Source organism: Coregonus lavaretus, assembly GCF_964263955.1.
Source record: "Coregonus lavaretus genome assembly, chromosome: 23".
Classification (NCBI taxonomy): domain Eukaryota; kingdom Metazoa; phylum Chordata; class Actinopteri; order Salmoniformes; family Salmonidae; genus Coregonus; species Coregonus lavaretus.
Window position 1 is genome coordinate 33662286 of NC_140010.1, and position 19754 is coordinate 33682039.

Here is a 19754-nt window from a genome sequence, read left to right on the forward strand (position 1 = left end):
AACATTTTCTCTCCGCACCATGGCAAAATCAGTAGAATTGCATTACATTTGTTATAAAATTGCAAAATCTTCTTTCCGCCACATGGCAAAATGTATAGAATTGCAGCAAACTTGCTTTGCTTTAAAACTGCAAAATTGTCTTATTATCCCTAGCAGAAGGTGCACCTGTGTAATGATCATGCTGTTCAATCAGCTTCTTGATATGCCACACCTGTCAGGTGGATGGATTATCTTGGCAAAGGAGAAATGCTCACTAACAGGGATGTAAACAAATTTGTGCAGTTAATTTGAGAGAAAATATGTTTTTTGTGCATATGCAAAATGTATGGTATCTTTTATTTACGCTCATGAAACAAGGAACCAACACTTTACATTTTGTGTTTATATTTTTGTTCAGTGTGTATCATTCACAATATTTGGACGGGAGCTATAATCCAGTTATAATAAAAAATGTTTAACTATCTGTGTCATTGTTGCTTGAAATCAGGCTTGGCTGCACTGCTTTCAATGGGGAAAGATTGCTTCCGTACCCCGCTCGTCCCCGCTTGCGTGATTTTTCTTTGAAAACGTCAGTTTACCGTGTGGACCTATGGTTTTCTACTCTCTGCTTCAACCTATTAATCTCAGCATATGAATCTCATAAACAAGGAGCGGTAGGCCTTAAATGTCCAAATATAAGACTCAGACTGCTGAGATATGAAATATTTGACAATATAGTGTCACCTAGCAGCAGAAAATATACCCCGCTACATCAGTACACTTTTTGTATACCATTTTGCCTTGTTTTCTCTTGGGACAGTGGCTACTGCCATTTCAGAGTTTTCACATATTCATTTATTTATTTTAAAACTTTGCACCATCTATGAATATAGACTACTGTTTATCATGGTAATAATGTGTCACCTGAGATTATGATGATCACGTGACCATAATAAAACGGTTAGTGCTATCCGGGATCCTTGGGACATCCCTACCCTAACCTTAAGCCCTACCCTTACCCTAACCCTTACCTAACCCTAGCCATAACCTTAACCCGTACCTTAACCATTTTACATTTAAACTTCATTGGGATAGGGACGTCGATGAGCCCTTCGGAAAACATTAATTAATGCAGTCAAGATGATTATGAGATGGAGCTCCGTCGGGATGCCTCCTGGCCCCTAGCAAAGCCGGGAGAAGATTAATATTGGGACAAGGATACGGAAAGGTGGATTTCGGAGAAGGAATGGAGGAGGAAAGAAAGAAAGAAAGAAAGAAAGAAGTGGTCGAAGAGAATGAGGAAAGCAGAGGTTGAATTTGAATCTGATGAAGATGGCGATTAAAATGGAGATGGTGTGTCGAATAAGGCTGGGGTCAAGTACAAACAGAGTGAACTGTGTGCCAGACCGAGTTCTGGAGGTGGATGTGAATACGGGAGATTTAAGTGAGGTGGAAGGTGTGGTGAGGAGCTCGGAGCCCGACCCTTGCATCGATGGACATGGTTATGATAAAGATGAGTTTGGCCCAGTGGGAGTGAAATTCTTGGAGAAGGTGGATCCAGGCCTTTTGGCTGATCCATATGTGGTATCAGGTTGGGTGGAAAAGATGTTGGGTCCTGTTAATTGGGTGAAGGTAACCCGAAGTGGACTTGTGATATTTGTTTGTGTTTCTTCAGCCCAGAGGGAGCGGGTACTCCGTGCCACGCAACTCGGGTCAATATCTGGTTCTTGCTTTGCTCTTAGGAACAGGGCACCATTGAAATTAGTGATTTCTGAGATAGTGTTGAGTGTGGAGCAATTGAAGTTGAAGGTTCCTGGTGTTTGTGACTCCTGCCATTTGATGTGAAGCAGACTCGGTGGGGAGCATGGTGAAACATTGACACAGTCTGTCCGTTTGAGTTTTGAATCAGTCTTTACCTGACACAGTCATCTTAGGATAAATCAGTTCTCCTGTTAGAGCTTTTGTGCCGAACCCACTGCAGTGTTTCATGTGCCACATTTAAAGTCATGTCACAGCAGTGTGTAGGAGGGAAATTCCAAGATGTTGGATGTGTGCAGGAGGGCATGGGTTAGAGAAATATGAAGTTTCAGTGGAAAAAGTTGTGTGTGTCAACTGTAGGGGTGCCCATGTTGCTGGGGATCGGAAATGTCCGGTGCAAGAGAGGCAGGTTGAGGTGGCCAGGGTCAGAGTAGTGCAGAAGGTGTCGAATACTGAGGCAGTGAAGAAAGTAGAGTAGGATGGGTCAAGGGCGAGGGATCTTGAGAGGATCCCTGTGAGTAGTAGATCTGTGCCAACACAGAGGTATAGGCCAATGAGTGATATATGCTTCATTAAGGTTGGCTTACATTTACATTTACATTTTCGTCATTTAGCAGACGCTCTTATCCAGAACGACTTACAAATTGGTGCATTCACCTTATAGCCAGTGGGATAACCACTTTACAATATGTCTAAAAAAAAATTTTTGGGGGGGGGGATAAGGGGGGGTAGAAGGATTACTTTATCCTATCCCAGGTATTCCTTAAAGAGGTGGGGTTTCAAGTGTCTCTGGAAGGTGGTGAGTGACTCACAGTCAGTTATATTTTTGTTTGTTGGTACAATGTAACATCGTAACAAGCTCATTCGTAAATAGTATGGCTGTGACGTGAGATGCATGGCATCGTAAACATACCATCTGGTTTACTGTGGTAACATCGTAACAAGCTCATTCGTAAATAGTATGGCTGTGACGTGAGATGCATGGCATCGTAAACATGCCATCTGGTTTACTGTGGTAAACATGCCATCGACCCCCCCACCACATACTTGTCAAAAGTAACTATGATTAAAGAATGTCCCCGTTAATAGATTCAAATTCTCGTTGTTACATAAGTCAATTCCGGTGTTGACATTGTCTGCAAAGATTTGTTGTACCAATGCTGCGTTCTAACATTGTCATGCAGTCCAAACTGACTCCTTGACTGCTGGCTCCTCTGGCGTTTCACCACCACCAACAGAGCCATGACTACATCAGGCTGCTGCCACCTGCCTGGCTCCCTGTGTGACTACTCGGGCAGTGCCAACTTGCCCAAGGAGGTAGAGGAGCCAGATGCTGGCAAGGCCCAGTACGTCGCCAAGGTTACGGCCAGAGATGGTCGCCCACTCTCCACTGTTCTCAAAGCTGTGGGCTCACAGAGGTAAGGGGGTTCCTCGAGAGGGTTCTACTCAGACACATTTCAGTTGGATGCATTCAGTTGTACAACTGACTAGGTATCCCCTTTAACCTTTCTGCCTGAGAATGTGTCCCTTTGCTTCTATCTGACATTAACCTAACATAGCAGACATAAAATAGTAGCGTTTCTTTCTTTCTGGTCCTGACAAGAAAAGAAAAAAACAGTTGGAGGTTCTCTTCTGCACTGTTGAACCAATCCAGTAAATGTGGAGGAGGAAGAGTTAAGATGGAATGTCACCAAAAGCGGAAGTCGCGTCATAGGCTCTCATTCCATTTCCTCTGAATACCGGATTCATCTGTTTTTTTCTGACCCTGCAGAGGGTGATCTGATATGTACACAATTTCTTCCTTCGAGATTAACAATGGACATATATATACATTTACATTTACATCATTTAGCAGACGCTCTTATCCAGAGCGACTTACAAATTGGTGCATTCACCTTATGGCCAGTGGGATAACCACTTTACAATATGTTTTTTTTGTGTTTTTTTGGGGGGGTGGGGTTAAGGGGGGTAGAAGGATTACTTTATCCTATCCCAGGTATTCCTTAAAGAGGTGGGGTTTCAAGTGTCTCCGGAAGGTGGTGAGTGACTCCGCTGTCCTGGCGTCGTGAGGGAGCTTGTTCCACCATTGGGGTGCCAGAGCAGCGAACAGTTTTGACTGGGCTGAGCGGGAACTGTGCTTCCGCAGAGGTAGGGGGGCCAGCAGGCCAGAGGTGGATGAACGCAATGCCCTCATTTGGGTGTAGGGACTGATCAGAGCCTGAAGGTACGGAGGTGCCGTTCCCCTCACAGCTCCGTAGGCAAGCACCATGGTCTTGTAGCAGATGCGAGCTTCAACTGGAAGCCAGTGGAGTGTGCGGAGGAGCGGGGTGACGTGAGAGAACTTGGGAAGGTTGAACACCAGACGGGCTGCGGCATTCTGGATGAGTTGTAGGGGTTTAATGGCACAGGCAGGGAGCCCAGCCAACAGCGAGTTGCAGTAATCCAGACGGGAGATGACAAGTGCCTGGATTAGGACCTGTGCCGCTTCCTGTGTAAGGCAGGGTCGTACTCTCCGAATGTTGTAGAGCATGAACCTACAGGATCGGGTCACCGCCTTGATGTTAGCGGAGAACGACAGGGTGTTGTCCAGGGTCACGCCAAGGCTCTTCGCACTCTGGGAGGAGGACACAACGGAGTTGTCAACTGTGATGGCGAGATCATGGAACGGGCAGTCCTTCCCCGGGAGGAAGAGCAGCTCCGTCTTGCCGAGGTTCAGCTTGAGGTGGTGATCCGTCATCCACACTGATATGTCTGCCAGACATGCAGAGATGCGACTCGCCACCTGGTAATCAGAAGGGGGAAAGGAGAAGAGTAGTTGTGTGTCATCTGCGTAGCAATGATAGGAGAGGCCATGTGAGGATATGACAGAGCCAAGTGACTTGGTGTATAGCGAGAATAGGAGAGGGCCTAGAACTGAGCCCTGGGGGACACCAGTGGTGACAGCACGTGATGCGGAGACAGATTCTCGCTACGCCACTTGGTAGGAGCGACCGGTCAGGTAGGACGCAATCCAAGAGTGAGCCGAGCCGGAGATGCCGGGAGGATAGGGGACATAGAGAGTCAAAGGATGCAGAAAGGTAGGAGAGGAGGGTTGAGGAGGCAGAATCAGGAGATGGGAGGGAGAAGGATTGAGCAGAGGGAAGAGATGATAGGATGGAAGAGGAGAGAGTAGCGGGAGAGAGAGAGCGAAGGTTGCGACGGCGCATTACCATCTGAGTAGGGGCAGAGTGAGTAGTGTTGGAGGAGAGCGAGAGAGAAAAGGATACAAAGTAGTGGTCAGAGACAAGGAGGGGAGTTGCAGTGAGATTAGTAGAAGAACAGCATCTAGTAAAGATGAGGTCAAGCGTATTGCCTGCCTTGTGAGTAGGGGGGGACGGTGAGAGGGTGAGGTCAAAAGAGGAGAGGAGTGGAAAGAAGGAGGCAGAGAGAAATTAGTCAAAGGTAGACGTAGGGAGGTTGAAGTCACCCAGAACTGTGAGGGGTGAGCCATCCTCAGGAAAGGAACTTATCAAGGCGTCAAGCTCATTGATGAACTCTCCAAGGGAACCTGGAGGGCGATAAATGACAAGGATGTTAAGCTTGAATGGGCTAGTGACTGTGACAGCATGGAATTCAAATGAGGAGATAGACAGATGGGTCAGGGGAAAAAGAGAGAATGTCCACTTGGGAGAGATTCCTGTGCCACCACCCCGCTGACCAGATGCTCTCGGGGTATGCGAGAACACATGGTCAGACGTGTTAGGCCTACTGCTGCTAGGTAGCTCTCTCTCTGCTCTCCCCCTCCCCCCTGTCTGTCCTTGATTGCAGGAGTGAAGTCTGGTGTGCGGGAGTCAGGGTTCCAGCTACAGCTCATTCACCATAATCACCTCAGCCTTTAAGACCCGGTCAAACTTGCCACTCATCGTCAGATCATAGTCAAGACGACCATGTAAGTCTCGCTGCCGACTCAACCTGTTTGTTTTCGCTCTTTGTGTTTTTGGCCTGTTCTATTTACTTTTCTCCTGTGCCACATATTATTGGAACCTGACTCCTGCCTCCGCTTCACTCCTGCCACCACCATCTTGCTTTCCACTACCGGACCTCCCTTTTGGACTCACCACGGACACTAGGACATTACGGTACCACACCTGCCCTGACCTGGATCTGTTACCCTCCCTGTAACCTGGACTTGCTCTTCCCCTATTATTGGAAACCTGGACTAATTGAACATTGTAAATAAACCTGTTAAACCTTCTCTGGCTTGGTGTAGTTGTCTGCATTTGGGTTCAAATCCAGTTAAATCATGACAAGACGAGGAGAGAGCAGTAGGAGTAGCAGTGTTTTCAGTGGTAATCCATGTTTCCGTCAGCGCCAAGAAGTCGAGGGACTGGAGGGTAGCATAGGCTGAGATGAACTCTGCCTTGTTGGCAGCAGAACGGCAGTTCCAGAGGCTGCCTGAGACCTGGAACACCACGTGGGTGGTGCGTGCAGGGACCACCAGGTTAGAGAGGCAGCAGCCACGCGGTGTGAGGCATTTGTATAGCCTGTGCGGAGAGGAGAGAACAGGGATAGACAGAGGCATAGTTGACAGGCTACAGAAAATGGCTACAATAATGCAAAGGAGATCGGAATGAAATGAACTAAACATCTGGGAAAGGAGAGAGCGGGGCCTCCCTCACTTACGTTTCACTGAAACACCCAAATATAAAACTCTCCCAACTTCCACCTCAGAAACTATACTTGTTGTAAACTACAGCGGTTCAATGTTTTCTAGGAGTAGACTAACTTAGTTTATTCAGCTAGCTAACTTGGTACAGTATTCTAGTCATATGACACCACAGCCAACTAGCATGCCGGACTCCAACAACACGGTTTAGCACCAATACTCGGCCACAACAAACCACCAGTGTGTCAACACGCCAAGCAGATCATTCGTGTCCGTGTCTAACGTTGTGGGTTAGTCCCGACAGCTTGAGCGAGTCCGTCGTCAACTTATTCAGCCAGTTAGTTAGCCAGAATAGTTAGCATACTAGCTAGCCATTGCTTTCAGACAACGAAGCAACCCCTCCTCCCACGGCACGAACACACAGAGAGAGCCAAGCTAACGTTAACTAGTCACCCATGTCCCGAATTCCCTTGAACGACTCTGGCTACCAGTATGTAAAAACAAAACACAAATGTAGGTTATAACTTACCCCTAGCAGCTACTGTTAGCTAGCTAAGAGCAAAGCTAGCCACTGAATTGACTCAGCCAGTTCGCGTCTGTTCGCTAGGTCGTTCCAGCCATTGTTTAGTAGCTATCCAGGTAGCAACAAGCTAGCTAAATTTCAAGCACAGTAGCCACTTACTACCTAACGTTAACGCTTCAGACATTGAGGTTAGAAAAACAGCTGAATGGTAGGCATTATTGTATGTAATTATTGTAGGCAGCTAGCTGGCGTAATTACAGGCACTCTCAGGCGTGAAACAACTATCCACAGTTGCTAATAGTTACCAGTAGCCACCCGCCAGCTAGTCCATGTAGTGGGTTAGCTAGCTTCGTGCTTCACCGGGCTCAGCCGAATACAATACTAGCCTACAATAATAACATACAACAACCCACGATAACTACCTACAATACCTAACTACAATCTAAATACATAGTTTAAGCTTTACTCGACAAAGCCCAAACTATGTATATAAGCCATATAAGCCAAGCTTACCTCCCGCCAGAGAGAAACACAACCTCACCTGACGAAAATGTAAAAATGATAGCATTCATAGCAATGGTTATCAACTGTACTGCAGAAATGGAACATCAATCACAGAAAATATATGTTGTGGTGGCAGCTGCAAAGAAGTACTTGGGTGTATTAGATTTGACTTCAGAAGAATTACAGGGTGTGTTGCGGGGTGGTGTCCCGTCCTCCCAGGCCGTTGGCACAGTGTAGGAGTAGATAGGGTGAAAGTAATGGAATGGGGTAGTGGGTTTTAATGTTAGCCTAAACTTTTTTTTTTACAAGGTGTAATGGATTTACAATCCAGTCCAGTTGATGGCGGTAACGTACTTTGTGATTGCCAACCGCCATTTAAAAACCAAAGAAGAAGAAAAAAATGAAGACAAAGAAGAAAAAACACAGCTAGAACAATGAGGAAGATATTTCACCAGATGTATAAATGTGAAGCATCCGGTTGGCGTTTCCATTCATTATCAAATATGGTGATGAGAAGAAGCCCAGTGGCCGGAAGTGGGAGAATATTGGCCAACTCTTTGCTAATTTTCCCATCGATTAAACATTTGATCATACAGTTTTCTGTTTCCAAAACTACAATCTGTAACAAACAGAGTGGATTGCGTTTTGTAGTCTTTATCCTTTGCCAAACTTGTAAAAAATTGCGTTGTTTAAAAGGAGTGCACGTGCGAATTGAGTTATTGCAGACGCGCACTTCACAGAGTAGGCGTTTCTTAACGGAAATATGCAAATAAATGCTAGAACGCGCCAATAGGATCTCACTAGCTCGTGCTTGGCTCTGCCTACCTCCTTGCTTGTTATGCCCACTATGATTCATTTGCGCCCATTGGAAACGCCAGGCGCAGGTCTATCTTGGGTTAGCTAGTAATACAAATCTTTGACAGGGACGTCCCAATGATCACGGATAGCATGGACCATAATGATACAGTGGTGCACAGCTGAGAGATGTTAGCCAACCAGCCAGGCAGTGTAATAATGTTAACAAGCTAGCTGTCACAAATCCGTGCAAGATACACAATTTCTGCGAGAAGACTGGGAGACTGTTACAAACAAGTAAATGATCTGGCCAACAATGGAGCAGATACACGGCTTTCCATCATCTATTGTATTCTTTCCGAACCATCGTTTTGGCTAAATATCAATGTCATCTCATACAGCTAGCTAGCTAAATAGCTAACGTTAGCTAGCTAAACTAAGGCCAGGGAGAGCTTGCTGGTGACTACGGTACGTTATCCCTTGTTATTTAGGCTGTTTAAAAAATATGTATTTAGCTATGCTAAGTGCTCACCTTCATAGATTTTCACTGCATTGTATTTATCTTGCTAGCTAGGTTGCTAACTTTAGTGGAAATGAAGATCATTGAACAATTAGCTTTCTAACGTTAGCTAGCTTTCTAGTGTTTAGAGGATGTGAAAACATTGTCTAACTAGCGAACGTTAGCATTTCCACTGCCTGGCGGTGTTTGTTTGTTATTTATTGATTCACTGGAACCAAGCTTAGTCTATAACTGACAGTCAGTTATATTTTTGTTTGTTGGTACAATGTAACATCGTAACAAGCTCATTCGTAAATAGTATGGCTGTGACGTGAGAGAGATGCATGGCATCGTAAACATGCCATCTGGTTTACTGTGGTAACATCGTAACAAGCTCATTCGTAAATAGTATGGCTGTGACGTGAGATGCATGGCATCGTAAACATGCCATCTGGTTTACTGTGGTAAACATGCCATCGACCCCCCCCACCACATACTTGTCAAAAGTAACTATGATTAAAGAATGTCCCCGTTAATAGATTCAAATTATCGTTGTTACATAAGTCAATTCCGGTGTTGACATTGTCTGCAAAGATTTGTTGTACCAATGCTGCGTTCTAACATTGTCATGCAGTCCAAACTGACTCCTTGACTGCTGGCTCCTCTGGCGTTTCACCACCACCAACAGAGCCATGACTACATCAGGCTGCTGCCACCTGCCTGGCTCCCTGTGTGACTACTCGGGCAGTGCCAACTTGCCCAAGGAGGTAGAGGGGCCAGAAGCTGGCAAGGCCCAGTACGTCGCCAAGGTTACGGCCAAAGATGGTCGCCCACTCTCCACTGTTCTCAAAGCTGTGGGCTCACAGAGGTAAGGGGGTTCCTCGAGAGGGTTCTACTCAGACACATTTCAGTTGGATGCATTCAGTTGTACAACTGACTAGGTATCCCCTTTAACCTTTCTGCCTGAGAATGTGTCCCTTTGCTTCTATCTGACATTAACCTAACATAGCAGACATAAAATAGTAGCGTTTCTTTCTTTCTGGTCCTGACAAGAAAAGAAAAAGACAGTTGGAGGTTCTCTTCTGCACTGTTGAACCAATCCAGTAAATGTGGAGGAGGAAGAGTTAAGATGGAATGTCACCAAAAGCGGAAGTCGCGTCATAGGCTCTCATTCCATTTCCTCTGAATACCGGATTCATCTGTTTTTTTCTGACCCTGCAGAGGGTGATCTGATATGTACACAATTTCTTCCTTGGAGATTAACAATGGACATATATATACATTTACATTTACATCATTTAGCAGACGCTCTTATCCAGAGCGACTTACAAATTGGTGCATTCACCTTATGGCCAGTGGGATAACCACTTTACAATATGTTTTTTTTTGTGTTTTTTTGGGGGGGGTGGGGTTAAGGGGGGGTAGAAGGATTACTTTATCCTATCCCAGGTATTCCTTAAAGAGGTGGGGTTTCAAGTGTCTCCGGAAGGTGGTGAGTGACTCCGCTGTCCTGGCGTCGTGAGGGAGCTTGTTCCACCATTGGGGTGCCAGAGCAGCGAACAGTTTTGACTGGGCTGAGCGGGAACTGTGCTTCCGCAGAGGTAGGGGGGCCAGCAGGCCAGAGGTGGATGAACGCAATGCCCTCATTTGGGTGTAGGGACTGATCAGAGCCTGAAGGTACGGAGGTGCCGTTCCCCTCACAGCTCCGTAGGCAAGCACCATGGTCTTGTAGCAGATGCGAGCTTCAACTGGAAGCCAGTGGAGTGTGCGGAGGAGCGGGGTGACGTGAGAGAACTTGGGAAGGTTGAACACCAGACGGGCTGCGGCATTCTGGATGAGTTGTAGGGGTTTAATGGCAAAGGCAGGGAGCCCAGCCAACAGCGAGTTGCAGTAATCCAGACGGGAGATGACAAGTGCCTGGATTAGGACCTGTGCCGCTTCCTGTGTAAGGCAGGGTCGTACTCTCCGAATGTTGTAGAGCATGAACCTACAGGATCGGGTATACACAGTACCAGTCAAAAGTTTGGACACACCTACTCATTCAAGGGTTTTTCTTTATTTTTGCTATTTTCTATGTTGTAGAATAATAGTGAAGACATCAAAACTATGAAATAACACATGGAATCATGTAGTAACCAAAAAAGTGTTAAACAAATCTAAATATATTTTAGATTCTTCAAAGTAGCCACCCTTTGCCTTGATGACAGCTTTGCACACTCTTGGCATTCTTTCAACCAGCTTCACCTGGAATGCTTTTCCAACAGTCTTGAAGGAGTTGCCACATACAGTGAGGGAAAAAAGTATTTGATCCCCTGCTGATTTTGTACGTTTGCCCACTGACAAAGAAATGATCAGTCTATAATTTTAATGGTAGGTTTATTTGAACAGTGAGAGACAGAATAACAACAACAAAATCCAGAAAAACGCATGTCAAAAATGTTATAAATTGATTTACATTTTAATGAGGGAAATAAGTATTTGACCCCTCTGCAAAACATGACTTAGTACTTGGTGGCAAAACCCTTGTTGGCAATCACAGAGGTTTGATTGATTAAATGTCTTCAGTTTTACATTGGTAACCAGTTTATAATAGCAATAAGGCACCTCGGGGGATGGTGATATATGGCCAATATACCACGGCTAAGGGCTGTGTCCAGGCACTCCGTGTTGCGTTGTGCGTAAGAACAGCCCTTAGCCGTGGTATATTGGCCATATACCACACCTCCTCGGGCCTTATTGCTTAAGTATATCATGTGTAATGTGTTTTGAAACGAGTGGTCACTAGGCACAATTTTCTCCCCTATTTGTCCAGTAATGAAGGCATGTGTCGGATCTGCCACGAGGGGGCCGGTGGTGAGACGCTGCTCTCCCCTTGCGACTGCACAGGGACCCTGGGTAAGGTGCACAAGAGCTGCCTGGAGAAGTGGCTGTCCTCCTCCAACACCAGTTACTGTGAGCTCTGCCACACAGAGTTCACTGTCGAACGGCGACCCCAGCCCCTCACACAGGTACACCATTGACACTGTGTGTGTCTGTGAGTGAATAAAGACCATAATAATAATAATTATCCTTTCCTTGCATCCTCCCAGTGGTTGCGGGACCCGGGGCCTCGCAGTGAGAAGCGCACGCTGCTGTGCGACATGGCCTGCTTCCTGCTCATCACGCCACTGGCGGCCATCTCAGGCTGGCTGTGTCTGAGGGGAGCACAGGACCACCTGACCCTCAACAGCCGGCTGGAGGCTGTGGGACTCATTGCCCTTACCATCGCCCTCTTCACGATCTACATCCTCTGGACACTGGTAACTAGGCCCCACACACAGACCAGATACACATTACATTTACATTGAACATTTTAGTCATTTAGCAGACGTTCTTATCCAGAGCGACTTAGTTAGTGCATTCATCTTAAGATAGCTAGGTGGGACAACCACATATTACAGGCATAGAAAGTACATTTTCCCTCAATAACGTAGCTATCAGTAGAGTCAGAGGTAGAAGGGGGGAGTGCAAGTGCTGGTTAAGTGTTATTGTTATATATTTTTTTTTTTTTGGGTGGGGTCGAGGTGAGGAGGATTATTTTAGATACTGTTTGAAGAGGTAGGGTTTCAGATGTTTTCAGAAGATGGGCAGGGACTCTGCTGTCCTAGCTTCAGGGGGAAGCTGGTTCCACCATTGGGGTGCCAGGACAGAGATGAGCTTGGACTGGGCTGAGCGGAAGCTAGGGGTGGGAGGGCCATGAGACCTGAGGTGGCAGAACGGCGTGCTTGGGTTGTGGTGAAGGGTTTGTGCATAGTCTGAAGGTAAGGAGGGGCAGTTCCTCTTGCTGTTACGTAGGTAAGCACTATGGTCACACAGAACACACACACACCTCATGGATTACTTTACTCCACCTTTGTTAATTGACAGCATATTTTTTTTGCAGTTTTAAATGTGTGCTTTACAATAGCAATTAGTACATTTTGTGAGACGAATTCGACATTTGTGTAGCATTGTTTTTTTTGCTTCTTGTCTGTGGAATTCTGTGCCCTTCCTGTTTTATATTCAGGGGAGACAAGTAATGTGCCAACAGAAATATGTTGTGCCTGCAACAATAATCTTTTGTCTGTACTCTAGAAAGGCTACTGTACTCTGAAAAAAATACTTACAATAGTTACAAAATCAGCAACTGAAGCGGAACCATTTTCTAGACCAAATACAAATGTGTCATGCAATATGTCTCACGTCGTGTTGTGAGCAGGTTTGGGGTCAATTCCATTTTAATTCCAGTCAATTCAGGAAGTACACTGAAATTCCAATTATCTTCTATGCTTTTCAATTAGGAAGAATTGGAATTGGGTGTACTCTGAATTGAAATGGAATTGATCCCTGGTTGAGTGCCTGCAATAGCAACCATATATTCAACGAATCTGCTCTGTGCAGTGCATATAAAATGTCTAGTTTCATTGACGTCTGTCTCTGTGCCCCTCAGGTATCGTTCCGCTATCACTGTCAGTTATACTCTGAGTGGAGGAGGACCAATCAGAAAGTGCGCCTGCTAATGCCCGACATAAAAGGAGCGCACTCCACCCAACATTCCGTGCCAACAAAGTCAACCAAAAAAATGGCTGACGAGACCATCATATGAGCACTGAGCGACGTGGTCTCGCAAATAAAGTGTAATATAACTTGAACTTCTGCACTTCTGGACCATTCTGGGGATTATTTTTCCATATTCACTTTTGAAGCACTTGAGCCCAGATATGAACTATATATAACCATTGATTTTGGGACATTTTGAACTCGTAGAAGGACGTGTCACTGAAGTCATCGCCGGATTATGAACACTGGACTGGAACATAAGGTCACAAACAGAAGGACACGGCTCATAGCGGGATACAACTGATGCAGCATGTTAATACAGTATATCTGAAACACACTACCCTCCTCTCCTTCACAATGTATTTAGCTTTTATTGGGACAACTGGCATCCAATAGACTCGTGAATTTACTCACTTAGAGCAACGACCATGTGAACGACAAAGTCTAAATATGGTGATGTTCTCTGTTTTTTAAATCTTTGCCCTTTTGGAGAGGGAGAGAGTAGGCTTTGGAGTGTCAGTCAGTGTATGCAGGGTATGCAAAAGTATTTGATGTAATTTTAGTCTTCCTTTTGCACTCCCTTGAGTAAGCTGTGTCGTTGTGAAATAAAATATAAGGGACTCTTGGTTTTTGCAGAGGACACATCTGTCACCATACACTGGCTTTAATGTGTAAACTGTAATGTGTGCTGAAACTCTTTGTGCTACTTATACAGGAGTATTGGATCTGTAACGATCTATTTTGATCAATGTAGTAGACTGCACCACTCCATACCACCATCTAGTGGATATTTATGGGACTACACTCCTTGCAAGGCCAGAAGGTAGGAGTCCAAAGTATACAGGTACCATGAAGGAGATCCACTCAACTACTCATATTGTAAAATTTAATTTCATGGCATTAATGTGAGTGAACAAGTTATCAAAAACCAAATAAATATATTACACAAAATGAAGAAAGTCGGCGCACACAACACTTTGAGGTGACATAAAGCGAGGGACGGTGAGGGTTGTCATGGGTTACAGGTTCTGGCAGCACTGCAGTTTGTTCCCTTTCTGGTCTGTGGTGGGTGGAACACTTATGTCCACAACATTGTTTCCAGGGGACTCGTCATGGGCAGACCGCTCAGCGATCTGCTTCTGCGATACGATGCGATAGATTTCTGTGGAGAGTAGACTAGACTGTTGTGGTGCATCTAAATACTTCAAAGAGGATTTATTTCATATTCTCTAGTCTACTTAATCTGCACTTGCCTAAAAAAGTTGGGAAATGTCAAAGCAATTAGCTTTTTAGACAGTCCTTTTGCTGTTATACTGTACCTGTAAGGATGTTCTTGAAAGCTTCCTCTACATTTGTTGAATCCAAGGCTGAAGTTTCAATAAACGATATATTGTTCTTCTCTGCAGGGTTAAAGAAAGGGCAAAGTGAGTCACACAATCATTAACAAACAGTTCCAGGACATAATCCTTATGTATTACACATTTAGGCTCACTCAATGCCCTTTGCATTGCACATTTAGGCTGCTATGTCCCAATACTATACTCACTTCCCTTCCCTTATGATGACCACTGATTATAAAACTTCCAGATAGGTGAAAACAACTATATGGTGTTGCTCTCATTTTAATTTCACCCTATCCATCATTTCAGTGGTCCCTTAGGACCACAAAATAAAGAGAGGAAGCTGTTCCAAGATTGTCCCAAAGAGCCCATGTACCCCTGAGCCTGGTCCTAGATGCCATGACAATGACCATAGGAATTGGCAAGACAGCACAACTAGATCGTGGTCCTCTGTAGCTCAGCTGGTAGAGCACGGCGCTTGAAACGCCAAGGTAGTGGGTTCGATCCCCGGGACCACCCATACACAAAAATGTATGCACGCATGACTGTAAGTCGCTTTGGATAAAAGCGTCTGCTAAATGGCATATTATTATTATTATATTATCTGGGACCAGGCTATGTTACCTCTGCCGAAAGATCTGAGTACCTGCAAAAGCCCGGGCCTCGTCCGTGGGCACGGCCCTGAGATGGCGCAGGTCGCTCTTGTTGCCCGCCAGCATGATGACGATGTTGTTGTCGGCATGATCCCTCAGTTCCTTCAACCAGCGCTCCACGTTTTCATAGGTCAGGTGCTTGGCAATGTCATACACTAGCAGAGCACCCACTGCCCCTCTGTAATAGCTGTAGGAAAGAGACTGCGTATCAATCTCAATGCACCAATAGACAACAATGTATGGGTCCCAAGTGAGACTCCAAGTCAGGCACTCTGATTTGAAGATGAGGCTAGTAATCGGCTAGTGCTCAACAAACCTGATCCTGGAGAGCTATAGGGTATGCAGGTTTATGTTCCACACTTCAACCCAGCACTAAAACACCTGATTCAATTAATCAAGGACTTGAGCAGTTGATCAATTAGTGGAATTAATTTAATCACCTTTTACCTCTCTGGGACTACGATTTGAGACCACTACAGTACTCTTATGTGATCCTTGCTGACAATCATTTTATTTTCAAGAGGCCTCAACAGGCAGTGTTGAGGGATCCCACACGACTTACGCGGAGGTGATGGCTCTGTAACGTTCTTGTCCAGCCGTGTCCCATATCTGGGCCTTTATGGTCTTGCCATCCACCTGGATGCTGCGGGTGGCAAACTCCACCCCGATGGTGCTCTTACTCTCCAGGTTGAACTCATTCCGTGTGAACCGAGAGAGCAAGTTACTCTTCCCGACGCCCGAGTCCCCAATTAACACAACTGTTGATAAAGAGACAGAGAGAAAACACACTGGCTGAAATGTATTTAGCCTAATGTCAGATGAGGTATTTCCTAGGTGGACTAGGATCTAGGATCCTGGGCTAGACCTTGGATCAATACCTGCATTCTTCACCATATGTTACATAATGCAGGTTTTCATTTTCAATCATTCAATCCCATTGACAATATTGAATAAGTGGATGGCCGAAATCGCCCCATTTGAAGTGGTATGTGTCTGTATATTTCTGTCAATATTTCTAAGCGCTTATGGGTCTTTTGGTTAATCGTTTGCCCTTAATTAACCAAGGAGACAATAGTTGATGCACAGTTGAAGTGACATCCTTTTGTTTTTTGTCAGTACAGGAAATACAGGTGATCTTTGTCCCTGTGGCATCACCCTGCTGCTGCAGGAAGCTGATAACATGCTCCATCAAACCTGAATTGACAGTTGTGGGCCACTTTTGGCTTTCCTGTTTCAACAGGGTTTCTAAATGATGGCAAGGGAGGAAGAGCAGAACCCTTCATCCTCAGATGTCTAGTCCACAGAGGTTACTCTGTGTCACATTACATTTACATTTTAGTCATTTAGCAGACGCTCTTATCCAGAGCGACTTACAGTTAGTGAGTGCATACATTATTTTAAAAAAAATGTTCATACTGGGAATCGAACCCACAACCCTAGCGTTGCAAACACCATGCTCTACCAACTGAGCTACATCCCTGCCGGCCATTCCCTCCCCTACCCTGGGCCAATTGTGCGCCGCCACATGGGACTCCCGGTCACAGCCGGCTACGACAGAGCCTGGATTCGAACCAGGATCTCTAGTGGCACAGCTAGCACTGCGATGCAGCGCCTTAGACCACTGCGCCACACATCATAAATAGACCTCTATATGGGGTGTCAGTGGCAAACTGCAGGGTCGTTCCATGTCATTTCAGCAAGCCATGACACCCACCATCTCCGATTGTTCTGAAATTGTTTCTGTAGTTAGAAACAGATAAGATTAGCATTCCTGAAACATTATTTTGTTGAAATATAATTTGATCTCTGAGAAATTAAGCTAATTGATTGCACCTAAAAAGGCCATTTTAATTTAAAGGATTCATATAATCTTCAATAAATATAGTACCTAACATCCGATTTGGACCATAATTTTTCCTAACAATGATGAAGACATGAGGAATCCAATAAAATTATCAATAGCCACCCACAGACCCCCCACACCCCACGCCAATCCCACCCCAAACTGTTGCCACAAAGTTGGAAGCATAGAATCGTCTAGAATGTTATTGTATGCTGTAGTGTTAAGATTTCCCATCACTGGAATGTAGGGGCCTAGCCCAAACCATGAAAAACAGCCCCAGATCATTATTCCTCCTCCACCAAACTTTACAGTTGGCACTATGCATTCAGGCAGGTAGCGTTCTCCTGGCATCCGCCAAAGCCAGATTTGTCCGTCAGACTGCCAGAAATTAGCCCACCCAACTACCTCATCCCTATATTGTTATTTATTTTGCTCATTTGCACCCCAGTATCTCTATTTGCACATCATCTCTTGCACATCTATCATTCCAGTGTTAATACTAATTGTAATTATTTTGCACTATAGCCTATTTATTGCCTTACCTCCATAACTTGCTACATTTGCACACACTGTATATATTTCTTCTGTTGTATTTTTTGACTTTATGTTTTGTTTTACCCCATATGTAACTCTGTGTTGTTGTTTTTATCGCACTGCTTTGCTTTATCTTGGCCAGGTCGCAGTTGTAAATGAGAACTTGTTCTCAACTGGCTTACCTGGTTAAATAAAGGTTAAATATTTTAATTTTTTTAATGGTGAAGCGTGATTCATCACTTCAGAGAACGCGTTTCCACCGCTCCAGAGTCCAATGGCAGCGAGCTTTACACCACTCCAGCCGACGCTTGGCATTGCTCGTGGGGATCTTAGGCTTGTGTGGGGCTGCTGGGCCATGGAAACCCATTTCATGAAGCTCCCAACTAACAGTTATTGTGCTGACGTTGCTTCCAGAGGCAGTTTCGAACTCGGTAGTGAGTGTTGCAAACGACGACAGACGATTTTAACGACCTACGCGCTTCAGCACTCAGCGGTCCCATTCTGTGAGCTTGTATGGCCTACCACTTCGCGGCTGAGCCGTTGTTGCTCCTAGACGTTTCCACTTCACAATAACAGCACTTACAGTTGACCGGGGCAGCTCAAGTAGGGAAGAAATTTCACAAACTGAGTTGTTAGAAAGGTGGCATCCTATGACAGTGCCACGCTGAAAGTCACTGAGCTCTTCAGTAAGGCCATTCTATTGCCAGTGTTTGTCTATGGAGATTGCATGGCGGTGTGCTCGATTTTATACACCTGTCAGCAACGGGTGTGGCTGAAATAGCCTAATCCACTAATTTGAAGGGGTGTCCACATACTTTTGTATATATAGTATATGTCAAAACATTTCACTGTCAGCTGAATATAATAAACATCCACAGTTACAGTAGGTCTAGGCCTACATCAATGCAACATTTGCATATGGGGCTATAAGCTACAATGAACTACAAAAAAAGAATATAACTTCATATAGCTCTTTCAACCATAAAAGGGAAAACAGAATTCTTGTCAATAACCGATTTACAAATAGTTACTATTTTATGGGTTTATCAGAGTTGATCAAGTCAGAGGCAAAGCAGATACGTTGTTGCATCTTACTTATAGATATAACTGCGGGCGTTGTTACAATGTTACAATGACAGCATTTCTGTAGCCATAGTAGAAAACGTTTTCCACCAGAGACAATGTTTCTTTCAAAACCATTCCGCCAAACTATTTGTTGTATTTGTTGTTATGATTCGTTCAAAAGGCTGATGTCTGATTTGTCTTTAGAATTAAACAATTACATAATTATTGACGGTGCTATCAACGGGGGGCTGCAGTCATCAAAATGTACCTTTGAACAACAAATCGTATTCATCGTCTCTGTTCCCCATTCTAGACGAGGCCTCTCCAACGCTTCTTCCGGAAAAGAATGAGTAAAATAGTTTGTCTCTGAATTACCTGTATGTACAGGAGAAAATGACATAAATGTGTAAGACAATGCGCCAATGCTGGCTGTCAAACAAGGCTGACCGCAGGAAGAGAGTCTCCTAACTCTGCAGAAGGGGAGGAGTCCCTGTTTCCATACCTTCCACATGGTGCCGCTGCTGGCTGTCACACTAATAGGAAACAAACCAGTGAGGGAAAAAAGTATTTGATCCCCTGCTGATTTTGTACGTTTGCCCACTGACAAAGAAATGATTAGTCTATAATTTTAATGGTAGGTTTATTTGAACAGTGAGAGACAGAATAACAACAAAAAAATCCAGAAACCCGCATGTCAAAAATGTTATATATTGATTTGCATTTTAATGAGGGAAATAAGTATTTTACCCCCTCTCAATCAGAAAGATTTCTGTCTCCCAGGTGTTTTTTATACAGGTAACGAGCTGAGATTAGGAGCACACTCTTAAAGGGAGTGCTAATAATCTCAGCTTGTTACCTGAATAAAATACATCTGTCCACAGAAGCAATCAATCAATCAGATTCCAAACTCTCCACCATGGCCAAGACCAAAGAGCTCTCCAAGGATGTCAGGGACAAGATTGTAGACCTACACAAGGCTGGAATGGGCTACAAGACCATTGCCAAGCAGCTTGGTGAGAAGGTGACAACAGTTGGTGC

The 19754-nt window shown here is 44.8% G+C and overlaps 2 protein-coding genes across 3 annotated transcripts; one reads left to right on the forward strand and one right to left on the reverse strand.

The window, feature by feature from the left end:
• Positions 1-8348: 8348 nt before the first annotated feature.
• LOC311098938 (E3 ubiquitin-protein ligase MARCHF2-like) lies at positions 8349-13906 on the forward strand. 2 transcript variants are annotated; one of them, XM_084139492.1, is made up of 5 exons: positions 8349-8672; positions 9338-9571; positions 11516-11711; positions 11793-12002; positions 13172-13906. In XM_084139492.1, exons 2-5 carry the CDS (start codon positions 9396-9398, stop codon positions 13325-13327), a joined length of 738 nt encoding a protein of 245 aa, XP_083995618.1. In that variant the 5' UTR covers positions 8349-8672; positions 9338-9395; the 3' UTR covers positions 13328-13906. The 2 variants fall into 2 exon arrangements, with proteins under 2 accessions (XP_083995618.1, XP_083995619.1); XM_084139493.1 differs by having other exon boundaries at positions 8365-8672; positions 9392-9571.
• A 248-nt stretch (positions 13907-14154) lies between these two features.
• On the reverse strand, positions 14155-19174 carry LOC311098939 (ras-related protein Rab-11B-like). The gene is made up of 5 exons (XM_084139494.1): positions 18985-19174; positions 15837-16032; positions 15268-15461; positions 14601-14681; positions 14155-14443 (listed from the first exon to the last, which is right to left on the reverse strand). Exons 1-5 carry the CDS (start codon positions 19022-19024, stop codon positions 14301-14303), a joined length of 654 nt encoding a protein of 217 aa, XP_083995620.1. The 5' UTR covers positions 19025-19174; the 3' UTR covers positions 14155-14300.
• Between the last annotated feature and the right edge of the window lie 580 nt (positions 19175-19754).

Bases quoted from the DNA above. Each gene is read 5' to 3' on its own strand.
- LOC311098938 (XM_084139492.1), top strand. From the start codon at position 9,396: ATGACTACATCAGGCTGCTGCCACCTGCCTGGCTCCCTGTGTGACTAC. The intron at 9,572-11,515 runs GTAAGGGGGTTC...CTATTTGTCCAG, and splicing joins AAAGCTGTGGGCTCACAGAG to TAATGAAGGCATGTGTCGGA. The intron at 11,712-11,792 runs GTACACCATTGA...GCATCCTCCCAG, and splicing joins GACCCCAGCCCCTCACACAG to TGGTTGCGGGACCCGGGGCC.
- LOC311098939 (XM_084139494.1), bottom strand. From the start codon at position 19,024: ATGGGGAACAGAGACGATGAATACGATTTGTTGTTCAAAG. The intron at 15,462-15,836 runs GTAAGTCGTGTG...TCTTTCCTACAG, and splicing joins TACAGAGCCATCACCTCCGC to CTATTACAGAGGGGCAGTGG. The intron at 14,682-15,267 runs GTACTCAGATCT...TTAACCCTGCAG, and splicing joins CGAGGCCCGGGCTTTTGCAG to AGAAGAACAATATATCGTTT.